General features: G+C 37.5%; 2 protein-coding genes across 27 annotated transcripts in view; one reads left to right on the top strand and one right to left on the bottom strand.

The window, feature by feature from the left end:
- Positions 1–12,315, bottom strand: part of PRKX (protein kinase cAMP-dependent X-linked catalytic subunit) — a 53,334-nt gene extending 41,019 nt beyond the window's left edge. The window contains exon 1 of the mRNA XM_007437220.4: positions 12,124–12,315. Coding sequence (XP_007437282.1) covers positions 12,124–12,310 — 187 coding nt within the window. The 5' untranslated portion in view covers positions 12,311–12,315. The remainder of the gene's footprint in view (positions 1–12,123) is intronic.
- Positions 10,616–12,541, top strand: part of LOC112541749 (uncharacterized) — a 138,113-nt gene continuing 136,187 nt past the window's right edge. For 10 of the 26 annotated variants that reach the window (XR_015796847.1, XR_015796859.1, XR_015796861.1 and 7 more), the window contains exon 1: positions 12,388–12,527. Coding sequence is in view for 2 of the 26 variants with exons in the window: in XM_088144965.1 (XP_088001091.1) it covers positions 12,309–12,527 (219 nt within the window). In the remaining 24 variants the exon portion in view is untranslated. Of the gene's footprint in view, positions 12,025–12,289; positions 12,528–12,541 lie in introns of those variants that run through there. The other 16 variants (XR_015796849.1, XR_015796850.1, XR_015796851.1 and 13 more) reach the window with 6 other exon arrangements.

Below are 12,541 nucleotides of genomic sequence, written 5' to 3'. Positions count from 1 at the left end.
TGCCCCAGCTGATCTTTGCAGTCTTCTTGCTCCCGCTGCTGATGAGACATTCCTGGCCTGGCTGCTGGGTCAGGCTGGGACTGGGCTTTGTGGTGCCAAAAACAAAAAAGCCAAAAGTAGCCCCTGGACCAAAGTGTGCCAAAAAAGCCCTCTTTGCCTTTGCTGCTTGTGTTTTGTTTTTGTTTTGTTTTTTTGGAACGCCCAGCCCCACCCAGGAGATCTTTGCAAAGGGGCTGCTTTTGTTTTATTTTTTTCTGTAGTGCAAAGCCTAGCAGCCAGGCCAGGCATGTCTCAGCAGCAGCAGGAGCAAAACGAAAAGGTCAGCTGAGGGGCAAAGTGCAGGGGGGCAAAAGGGCATAGATAGGAGGAGAGGCAGGTGGGGGAGTTGAAGCACCCCTGCGGTTGTAAGTGCGGGCAGGCTGCCAAGTACCCAAAGTTTGACTATGTGACTGCGGGGGCACTGCTAAGGCTGTAACTTTGGGCACGGGCCATAAGTCCCTTCGTTCAATGCCATCATAACTTTGAATGGTCGCTGAACAAATGGTTGTAAATTGAGGACTACCTGTAAATAAACATTAACCATGTTCTTGAGAATGACACAAAAACTGCCACTAAAATAGAACATGGCAGGTCTGTCTAAGAAAGATAATCAAGAAACCTGTTTTCCCAGTTTTGATGGAACTGTACCAGCTGCTCTGGTTTGAGGGTATCTCTCCATATACTACTGCTGGAGTATATTATGGAGTACATTATGATGTGTATTCCATCACTAGAAACAATTTTTTTAAAAAAACATAAGAGTGTTTTCTTGGGTATGGTGCCCCAATTATGGAAGGTTATAAGCCAGAAAGTTGAATTTTATTAATAGTTCATTTTGGTGCCAAAAAGCCTGGTTTTTCTGCAAGATTTTAGGTCACAATGACCATATTTTGGTCTTTTTGTCTATTTTTTTTAAAAATTCTATTAATTGACATACTTTACCATGACATATGTTGATACAGATTGCATAATTATTATTTTATAATAAACAAATAGCTTATTTGTGGCTCACTTCAATACCTTTAGAGGATTTCTGTGTAAGGCCAGGAATGATCCTTGTAACAAATAAGGAAAACTTTTGATGAGTGTTTAAAATAAAATATTGCTGCTCCCTTGGATTCTTAAAATTATTTAGTAACAATTCAGTTAAAATCATCCACATAACAAAGATGAGTTCCTCTTCCAAAAATAAAGAACTATTATTGATTCAGACAAGTTCATTAAATCATGGAAGAAAAACTTGTGTATCTGCAAACTGCAGAAAGGAAGATTAGGATTTCTTCATAGTTACTTTGATAATGCAGAACCCATTAGGACCAAAGATGTACAAGATGTCATACAGACAGTTTAATTAATTAATTAGGTTAATTTAATATTAATTGCGTAATTGTAAATATTTGGAAAATTTAAGAATGAGACAGAGAAAGCAGAATCATGATCATTTCAGTTTCCAACTTCATGAAATTTATGTCTGTATTTGTAGGGTTTTTTTTTTTAAGAAAATGCAGTACAATTAAGAAGTACATTACTTTTAAACATATTATATTAGATCAAGATTCAGTCATATTTGAAGCAGACCTACTGAAATAATTGGATAACATTACTTTTAACTAGCTTACATTTCCTGGATCCCAATGTTTCTACTTCAAATATTGTTAATTTCTGATTTCAACTTATTTGGTTTTGTATATGATTATTTATAAAGAGAAGCATCTAATAACTGTAGTATATTATTTATTGTCATAATATTTGTTTTGAACTGATAAGGGGGATACCAACAGAAACCATTTTGCACAATCAAGTATCATGAAATGTAGCTCTCTTGAAAGTAGGTAAAATATAGAGGAAAATAGTTGCATAGATACTCTCTTACTCTCTTTGAGTTCTGCATGTTCAACCATAAGATCTGAGCCGTTCTTTTGTATGGCGAACTGTACTCATGGTAATGTAAATATGATTATTTCAGACCTTTTGGCTGAACATGTGGAGGACTTAATATTTTAGAAGGCAGGTGTGTTCTCTGGAGATAGAACTCCGGAGATAGAACTCCAGATGAACCATAGTACTGGCGTTTTGAATGAGTACTGAAGTCAAAGATTTTTTTTTCAACTACAGAAAAAAAAGTAAACATACATTTGCTTAATCAAGTATATCGAGTAAGACTTGCCTCTAGGCAACTGGAAAGAGTGGGTAATTTGTTTCTCCTTTTTATGCTACTAATATAAATAAGCTCATGGGTTACCAAAAATTATGAACTACAGACAAATTTGCATGGCTGTCTGTCTATCTATCTATCATCTACTTCCCCTGTATAAACACATGCTTTCCAGTTCCTTTCCCCTTTATATCTGAATAATTTACAAATAATGATTTACTTCTATTTTCCAAATTTATACAATGTTTCCATAGTGAATTCAGCAGCGTACATTAAGTCAAATAACCTTAATGTGGTGTCAGTTGTGTGTTGCCCTTTGCAGAATACAACAGATACAATGCTGCTGGCTGCTCAACTGGTCAGGTAAGTTGTGTGTTTGTGTGTAGATAGATAGATAGACAGACAGACAGACAGATAGACAGACAGACAAGAGTTGAGCATTATTTACCTTAAATGTACAGATTTTTAAAAAAGAATATAATATACACTAGTTTTTAGAGTACAAAAGCTAGTCCACAAAATAGTAATTTGAACTAGACAACATAAAGTCAGTGTTATTTTACTTATCTTATGCCAAGACAAAATAAAACTCCATAACAAATTATTTGAAGTCTATCAGTTATTAAGATTAAAATTTTGATGCAAAATGAAGCTCACTTCAAAGTTACAATTGTGTGCAAAATTATGTACATCAAAATCTGACTAATTTTAAAGGAATTTTTGAGCATAAATGTGGGTCGGATTTAAATTTCATAGAAACATTTAAATTAAGAAATACACTGCACTGCAAAGATCAAAGAAATGTTAGGTATGCCACCCAAGTGCCATGGACATCAGCCAGGGGGAGACAATCTAAAACATTTTGTGACTTTTAGGTAGAGAATAAGATGGCACAAACTCTCTATAACATGTATTGACATCAGCTGGATTACGTTTAAATCTTACTTCTTCAGAGATGAAAGAATACTGTGCTTTACAACAATATTATCCAATATAAGGGAATAGCCAGGGGTTCAGGAAATTTCTTTCACTGAATTAATCATTAGCTCTGCTGCAAGGATAAGGTGAAGATGTTTCAGGGTTCTTTTCAAGATTGTTTCTTTTGTGGGTTTGGCTAACAAGCAAATATTTTTATTCATCCATTCCCTTCCATTTGAAAGATATACATCCTTTACTACTTTTGACAGAAAGGAGAAAAGGTTGTTAACTAAGAATCCTTCTCATAATTATTAGTCTTAAAACACAAATTGCAGTTCAATTTGAGAACCAACCTGGGCTAATTAATTGAGGAGGAAGTTTAATCATTCTAGAATTCAGCAGTACAGAAGGGATAGCTATTACCTGTAACCTACAAAGAAAGAACTGAATTCATGAAGAATAGGACTACAGGTTTATGACCATTTGTTTAATGACCAAAGTTACAATGCCACTGAAAAAAGTGATACGACCAGTCCTCGCACTTATGACTGTCACAGTGTCCCCGTGGTCACATGAACAAAATTTGGTTGCTTGGCAACTGGCACATATTTACAGCAGTTGCAGCATCCTGGGGTCGTGTGATTGCCGTTTGTGACCTTCCCAAGGGGCTTCCGACAAGCAAAGTCAATGGGGAAAGCTGGATTTGCTTAACAACCGCGTGATTTGTTTAACGACTGTGGTGACCATGGGAAAAAGGGTAATAAAATTGGGCACAAATCACTTAATGACCACATCGCTTAGCAATGGAAGTTCTGGTTCCAATTGTGGTTGCAAGTCAAGGACTACCTGTAACCAATATTAGTCAGTCTTTATTATTTTTTTTACTCTTTCATATTTTGCTGTATTACACATTCTCTGAATTCTCAAAACAAGTACATTAAAAATACAATACACAACAATACCAAATACACAGAACTTAAATCAACATGTCTAGTCTGTGAGTTTTTATAATTAAAAGCCTCGATAATGATAAGGTACCAAAACTATTACAGAAAATCAGGGAAGACTGTTCCATAACTGGGAATTAAAAAAACAAAACAGTCCTTTTCTTTAGTGTCTACTAGGAGAATGCACAAAATGGAAAATGTTTGGTTGGGATCCCAGAACAAACCCACTGTCAAAGTTCTGTCAAACCATTCATTCATTCATTCATTCATTCATTCATTCATTCATTCACTCACTCACTCACTCACTCACTCACTCACTTTATATGCCATCAAATCTCAAACCATTCTAGAACAGCCACAGTTCAGCAGAAGCAAAACTCAGAACTTCTTCATTGTTGTTTGGCTGAAACCAAGTCCAGAAGCATCTTGAAGGAATCTTGAAGTCATTTTATGGGGTATGTAGGGCAAAGCTGGTATGCCTCACTGCCTCTACCACTCCCCTTAGCAGCTCCAACACTGCCTACCCACTACCTGATTTTTTCAGTGTCTCCCAGAGGAATTACCACTAAGTGCTCTTACTCCCCTTCCTACTTCTTCCCAGAAACAACCGTGTTTCAGTCCATATCCTGAACAAAATCACCACACTTCATTCCACCTGAAACATAAGTGCTTGGTTCAGACACTGACTGCCTGAAACCAGCTCTTCCAGTTTTTGTCCTGAACATTTTGCACAACCCTATTATTTAGCTATCTTCATTTTTCCCCCATGGGATCATTCAAAATGGGGCCTAGGCTGCAGATCAACTTTGTATAGGCAATACTAAACTAAATGGATCTGAGATCATTTTCTGTATTCTTTCAGCTGTTGGAGTCTGAGTAGGTAAAAATAGGACAATATAGTTTTTTCCCCCAGAACATTTGATTCCAAACAATTTTAAGACCGTAAACATTAACCTAGCATTTAAAATAACTATATTTAAATGCTGTACAGAAATGAACAATGGGGAATCACCATATTTGCTGCCTTTCTTGCAAAATTCCTAGAGGCATCAGGCTAATGGTTAAAAATAGAACATCCAAATGAACAAAGTTGGTATTATGGAGCAAACATTTTTTCTATTGTATTAGACTATTAGCATTAGTTAGGGACAGATCATCATGGAGGAAATCTATCTAAGTGGTCGCTAAGAGTCAACAGCAATTTGACAGCACATAATCAATCAATTAGTTTTAACATATGCATTTTCAAACTGTTGAAGATAGAAATCCATATATATTTCATGGCTATGTAAACATTCCCAGTATTAATGATATTAATTTCTTATACTTAAGTTCATATTATAATTCTTCTTAATAGGCTAGAAGAAAAGGCTGGGAAGAAGATTTTTTTCCCCCAAGTATGGATTTTCAACATCTTTCTTAAGTGCTATAAATACTATTTACCATTTCTATGAGCAGAACCATGCATATTTGATCTTGAGCTGTATTGAAAGAGTCTGTTAGACCAAATTATTTCATGGAGCTAATGTAAAGTTGTTTCATCCTAATACTTAGCTTCTTTGTAGAAGAATCATGGATTTTAAAGTGGCTGTGTTAAACTATTTTTTAAAAAATTCTACATATTCATTATCCTACCAAATCTATTCCACGTTTTAGGATTACACAGAAGTTACTATCTGTTCTCAGTTTCGATATGCAGATCACCATACATGACAGTTGATAATTAAAAATAAATAACTCCTTCCATGTTGGTAAACAGGACTCAGGTGCATAGCACAAGTTCATTGTTTAGCATTATGTGCTAGTAGGTCCACACATGGTCACAAATGTAGCACCCATTGAAATAATTTTAATCTTGAATTGTTATATGGTTTTAATTGTTACTATGTTTTTAACCCACCCAGAGTCAATGTTTTGTGAGATGGGCAGCTATATAAATTTGCTAAATAATAAAATAACTTTAAACTAATTATGCCTATTGAAGTACAATATAACACTTATTCTTTCTATTATTCCAGGATAATGTTATGATAAAAAAAAGTTTTATATTCTAACCATCTTATTAATTATTCAACATATTATCTATACATAGAATAGTTTAAAATTTTTGGGTGGCATAACCATGACTATACTCTAAAGTTAACTGAGGCCAGACCCTATTTTTAGATAATTAAGAAATGAGTGCCAAGTCCAAAATGGCTAAATTGTTGACATTTCTGCCCTGGGGGGCAAAAAAGGGAGGTTTGTGTGGTACAATCTTTGCCTTAAAAGATTGCTTGTGATTCTATTTCATATTATTTTATTTTGACAGTACTATCAGGATTTGAACACAAATTTACTGAAACTGTGAACACCAAATTACTGAGAAAGAAATTTTAAAAAATGCTTATTTTTAGGGCCAGTTCTTTCATGATCCTCAGAGCTTCTGGAAACAACGTTAAAATGATGAAAGTTCCACAGTATTAAGATAGTATTAAGACAGTCAATGAAAATTGCTATAATTTATGAAACGTTAGTTAAAAAGCGTAATGTATATAAAAGCTTTCCAAATAAGTTTCAAAAAACCAAGAAAAAAGAAATCAGTTAAAAATATAAGTGACAATACAAGCGATAAAACAGATTGCAGAGCAGTAACTACTACTCTGTTGATGTGAAGACAGAAAGAAACCAAACCCAAATTAAAAACAAATAAAAGATGTAATTTTATATCTTAAACAACAAAATAGAGCATGATGCTATAAATAAGCTAATTTCCTGTTGAAAAAAAAAGTATAAAAAAAGTTAAAAAGCTTTGCAGTATTTCATTTTCCTGTTCATATGCTGCACAACCAGATTTTCCCAGGTGACACGAGACAGTAGTAGAATACTGTACTGGCTGGGGCCTTCTTTTGCACCAGCACGGCCAGAGCCTTCTTTCATGCACTTGCCTGGTTTTTCTTTTGCACAAGGTAGCCCTGGGTGGGGCACGAATGGAGGCCCTGGACAGCACACACAAGGAGCCCTGGACAGCACATGAAAGAAGGCCCCAGCTGCCCTGGCACAAAAGAAGACAGCACAAAACAAGGCCCCGGCCAGTACAGTAGTGGTGTGCAGTGTGGTGGCGGTGGGCAGGGCTGGGCAGTGGGGGCAACTGGCGTCAGCAAGTAGGCAGACGGCCAAAAGAGCAGAGATGAGGGGGAGATAGGTGGATGGGGGGAGTTAAAGTGGAGGTAGTCCCTTACTTTTTTCCAAGAATGGCTTGAACCTGGTAGGTCCTCACCTAATGATCACACAGGATTCACTCAACGACAGTAACTAGATTGCCAGAACTGCCATCACTAAGTGGAATGGTCACATGACATTTCGCTCAATGACATCGCTTAGTGACAGAGTTGTCAGTCCCAATTAGGGTCGTTAAGTGAGGACTACCTATAATTCAATTCAGATCAACCCAAACCAAAAATAACTGGTTACATTATAACAAACATTTATAAACTTCTTTATATTTAGAATTATATACTTTATATTATTTTGAGTGTATTTTGTGATGTGATGCAATGAAACTCTTAACAATCCCAAGATACCTTGTTCTAATTCAATCATATCTCAGACTGGGCAAATTCAGGTAATTGATCTTTATTTTCTGTCAGCTTAGTTTACTGCACAGGATTCTTATGGGGCCAAAGCAGAGAGCAAAGAACAACCATGATGGCTGTCTGACCCTTTGGAAGAAAAGGTAAAATAAAAAGCAATAGATCTAATATTTCTAAACATCTCACAGCATTTAATCTATTATCTGAAAAAGTACATTAAAAATAGATGGCCAAAACGTCTGTAGGAATTCATTTTCAATTGACCTATTCCTTTATTCTCTCCTTCCACTGTAACTTTCATCATAAAAGAGTAATTTATTTTGAAATGTTCCCTTCCATTATGTTATATTGTAAAGATGCAAAGTGTCTGTCTTCATTCTAATGCTGAAACAATCACCCAACTCATAATTTTAAAGATCCTTTATTTAAGGAGGACTGTATCAGCCAATTTTTAATTTTCTTGCTCTTCACAGGCACTCCTGCTTGACAATTGAATCGTTATTTGTTAATATTAAGGCAGCAATGCTGCACAGATGCCCAGAGTGGTTCAAACCTACTAAAGTCAAAGGGATATTAAGAAATTGTCTCAAGAATTGCAAACTATAATATCTCTTTCTTGTTGAAAACTTTTTAACACTATCACTACAGCAGTCACAGGTTAGGGTTAATGTCACAGAGTTATAGTACAGTCTCACACATTCTTAACATGCAAATATCATTTATTTCTTTCACAGGGTAAACATGCAAAAGCATCCTGTACTTCATAATTTATATTATCAATAAAAATCATGTGTTTAAAGTACAGTTTTTTGATTCTGTGCCATCAGGTTGTTTTTGACTCCTAGTGACCACAGAGATAGATTTTAAGTAGATTTTAAAGCACAGCTAGCAACATTTATTTCAATTCACACATTCGCTTACTAGAAAGAGCCATAAGCAACATCTGTGGAGAAAAATCCCAAATGTAGAAGAAATTGGATTTTTCTTCTATTTAATCAACTAAGTATGCTTAGATAGGGGGAGGATATATTGTCTGTTCACAAATACATATAATTCAATTAGCAAATAAATGATTGCTAAAACTGCATTATTAAATTAATATACTTTTGGCACATGCAACAAAGAATTAAAGCAGCACTCAAATTTCTTAAAAGGGATTTAGAACCATTGCTGCACCCAAAATGCATTACATATACATTCTTTTTTATCAAGAGAGAACATAAAGCTTTCACAGAATTAAAGATAATATATAAACTATTAAAAGTGATTGTTACCCAGATGACATTTAAATGGCTACAACATCATATATTTACACAATATATTTAATAAAAATATATTGTGTTTAAAAGAAAGAAAATGGCACAGTGAATACACCCCCCCCCCAATAATATGTAATGAATCCATCTGTTTTCCATATACTTAGAACAGGAATTATCAAACTTCTTTCTTTTAAAGAGGTGAAAATTATAAAGGTCAGACATTTACAAAATGGTATGTGATTGGAACAAGAGCACCAAACAATATCACTCAATGAAAAATGATTTAATTTTATTTCAACAAATAAAAATATTATTTAAAACACTGAACTCTTCATCCCTTTCTGCCTCTTTCAATACACCTTCAGGCCTTCTGCCATCAATATTTCTCTCAAGGAGGTTCTCAGTTTCACCTACAACAAAGCTGAAACCATGAGACAGGTCCATAACTGTAGTTTGAGAAATGCTGATTGAGACAAACTTTAAATGTTTGTCCGGAAAATGTTACTTTATCCCCTTCCAATGTTTATTATCTTTTTGTTCTTTTATCATGTCTGTATACATTAAGGCTGAGTTTATCTACATATTACAACAGAATCAAAAGTGATTCCCACTATTCACCACTCTTAAAAATCAATTTAAACTATATAGGGACCCTCCAAAATATTCTGAAGGAAATCAAATACTGAAAATAAAAGTGGGGCCATGTTTTTGGCTGAAACTCAACTTTCTGCTGTTTTTCCACGCCTTATCTTAAGTTATCCATGCACTGAGGGCAACCTGTCAGTGGCCATGCCTGAAAAGTGGTAATTGGTAGTGGTGGTAGGGACCCAGGAAAGTCAAATAGTGCTGGAGGTTCCCATTCTGGAATAGAGCTCCATTTTCTATAACATAAAAAGGTGATTTGTTTTTTAACAGGATGTGAATCTGCAATAATTTTTCTGCAACAAATTATATATAACTCATGAACAAGTGCCAAGTGAATCAGCTGGCCTATAAGAAGCCTGCACACTTTTGCCCCAATGATAACAAATAGAAAAATAAAGTAGAATAGAGGGATTCTATGATTTGAAAATCAAATGCTCCTGTTCATTTCTTTGTCCCTGTACACATGCACATAACTTGCAAATGCTAAGGAGTTGTTTGTGAACTGATTAGTATTGTGATGTGTGAACATGTGATTCTACCACATATTTAATCCATTAATAAATAAAAAACAGGACATCCCTTAATTCTTTAGGGTTAGGATTAGTCAGAGTCATCTTAGCTATGATAACCAAGATATGCATAGCTATCACCACACCCACTTGTAGGCAGAACCAGCAGGTGTATGCAGCTGCTGATGAAATCAGCACATGTAAACCAGCTCTAAATTAAGGTGAGTCCAGTACATTAACCTAAAAAACAATGACACTGCATATTTAAGCTGACTACATAAAAGAGAAGAGTTTTTTCACCTGCAGCTGAAATGGGGATGTAAGATACTTGACTAGTGGTGAAAAATACTTGTGGGGTAATTGTGGTGTTGGCTGTTGTCATTATTATCAGAAAGAGGAGGGATGGAGAAATAAGTCCCTTCTACTCTGACATGACTAGGAACATATATACATATTTCATGTCAGGGCAACCAAATACGTTGTTACCACATGGCTGATATAGTCCTTTGTATAACAAGAAATGTGTGAAGATATCAATCTACACTAAATAAGTTGGATGTGCCCTGAAACTACATCCAGTAAATATATCCAATTAATGCAAATAGGCATTTCTCCACATCATGAGAAGACCATGACCCCTCTCCAAACAGTGAATTCTACAGAGATAAAAATCTGAATCTGGCCAGTGCATTTAACTAAAAGAAAGAGTTTATTTTCATAATAGATCCTTTCCACTGCATATTTCACATTAGATTTCCTTACTATCTTATGGCACTGCTTTCATGCTCTCTGTTTTTTCATTACAGCCAAAACTTGCTAACGTTACTATCTATGCGGATTACAAGTAAACTTCTGCCAAGAGGGAGAGTTGAGAAAGAAAGCTATGTACAAATAAAGGAACCCTCTGTCACTGGATCTATTCAAATTCTATATATTACCTGCATTTTGAAAGGAATGCAGGGATACATTCCAGCTTATTACATGAGCAATGCTCAAGTGCTGAAGATACACTGAAACTTGAGCAGCTGAACGGAAGAACACACCCACAGTTGCAAACAGTGTTTAATATTAACAGGACCTGGGATGGAATTTACAAACATTCTGAAAAGCATGATCACATACACTTAACAAGCTTCAATCTCTCTGAACATATTATAACTTAAGCCATCTACTTCATATAGAATACTTTAAAAAACAAACATTTCTAAATTCTCTACAGCATAAAGCTATGATTAATGTGACTGCTGATGCTGGGCTGAACCCCCACTGATGCTGGGACTCGAAAGAAAAAAGGGGGAAAAGAAGCGTGTAAATTGCTTTAAGAGCCTAAAGGCTGAAAACTCAGAGCAATTTTTTGTACTCTCAGATAAACAGAACCACACACTGTTTACAAACTGTAGGTTTATGCCAACATGGAGAGAAGGGAGAAGAATCAGAATCACTTGTTTACATAGAGGGAGAGAGAGAGAGAGAGAGATTATCAGACTTGTTCATATTGTGCCTGGAGGTTCTGAAGCTGCAGTGGGCACCTGCCAGCTTTTCAACTGGCATTTGTAAAACTTGCTGCGCTCTGCCTGATAAAGCAGTTGCAGAACCTTTCTGAATCAAAACACGGAAGGAAAGACACTACGCCTTCACCATTCTACGAGAGAAAGCCTAGATGTCAACAAGCAATTGCTGCCGGGGCATACAGGGTGTAGGAAACTTGAAACATCTAGCTAACAATGAGACTGCATTTTCACAGGGATGGCACAGCTGGCAACATCCTTTGGGGCTGTGCCCAGGGGAAGCAGAGCGGTGGCAACAGCTCTCCTGTTGCCTTGACTCTCAGATCATGATTTCCAAACGAAGGGACGCCGCAGGACTCTGTTGCACCATCCCTGCTCAACGGAGTGCCGCCTCCTGAACTAGGAGCCCCCGTCGCTCCGTCCCGCGGGGCGGGAAGGGGTCCCTCTCGAGCCAGCTAAGCCGGGCGAACCGGTGGGTGGTCACGGGGCGGCGCGCAGAGGGGCGGGGGGCCCGCTACGTTCCGCTCCCGCGTTCTTTGTTTTTCATTGGCTGAAGCCCAGCCTCACTCACCCACGGTAGCCAAGGTCTCCAGGTCCTCGAGTCTGTAGCCGGGGGAATCCGGCGCCGGCGCTGCGGGAGAGCCTCGGCCAGCTGGACCCGAAGAGGAAACGGGCTGGGGCTCGCCAGTCCCTGCTGCCTCGCAGCCACCGGGGCTTCTGGCTCCCACTTTCGCCCTCACGGCGCTCAGAGTCTCCATGCGGGAGAGGCGGGAAGGCTCCTCCTGTCAGGGCAAAAGGGCAAACTTGGGAGTCTCCGGAGGCGGCCTAGCCTCTTTCTCCTTTCAGCAGCTGCAGAGGTGCCGAGCCGGGGCTAGTCCTTGGTTCCCTCTCTCAGCAGCTGCAGAGCGGCTGCTGGCGCTCCGCATCGCGCCAGAGCGCAGCTGCCTTCCCGCGGTGCCTCTGGTTCGCTCTGGTGTAAGTACGCGCGC

This window comes from Python bivittatus, unplaced genomic scaffold, assembly GCF_059951505.1.
Source record: "Python bivittatus isolate LINGU-HERP-01145 unplaced genomic scaffold, Pbiv_v1 ctg000350_np1212, whole genome shotgun sequence".
NCBI classification, from domain to species: Eukaryota; Metazoa; Chordata; class Lepidosauria; order Squamata; family Pythonidae; genus Python; species Python bivittatus.
The sequence above is the reverse complement of the archived record's forward strand: the minus strand, read 5'-3'. Positions and strand labels throughout refer to the sequence as shown.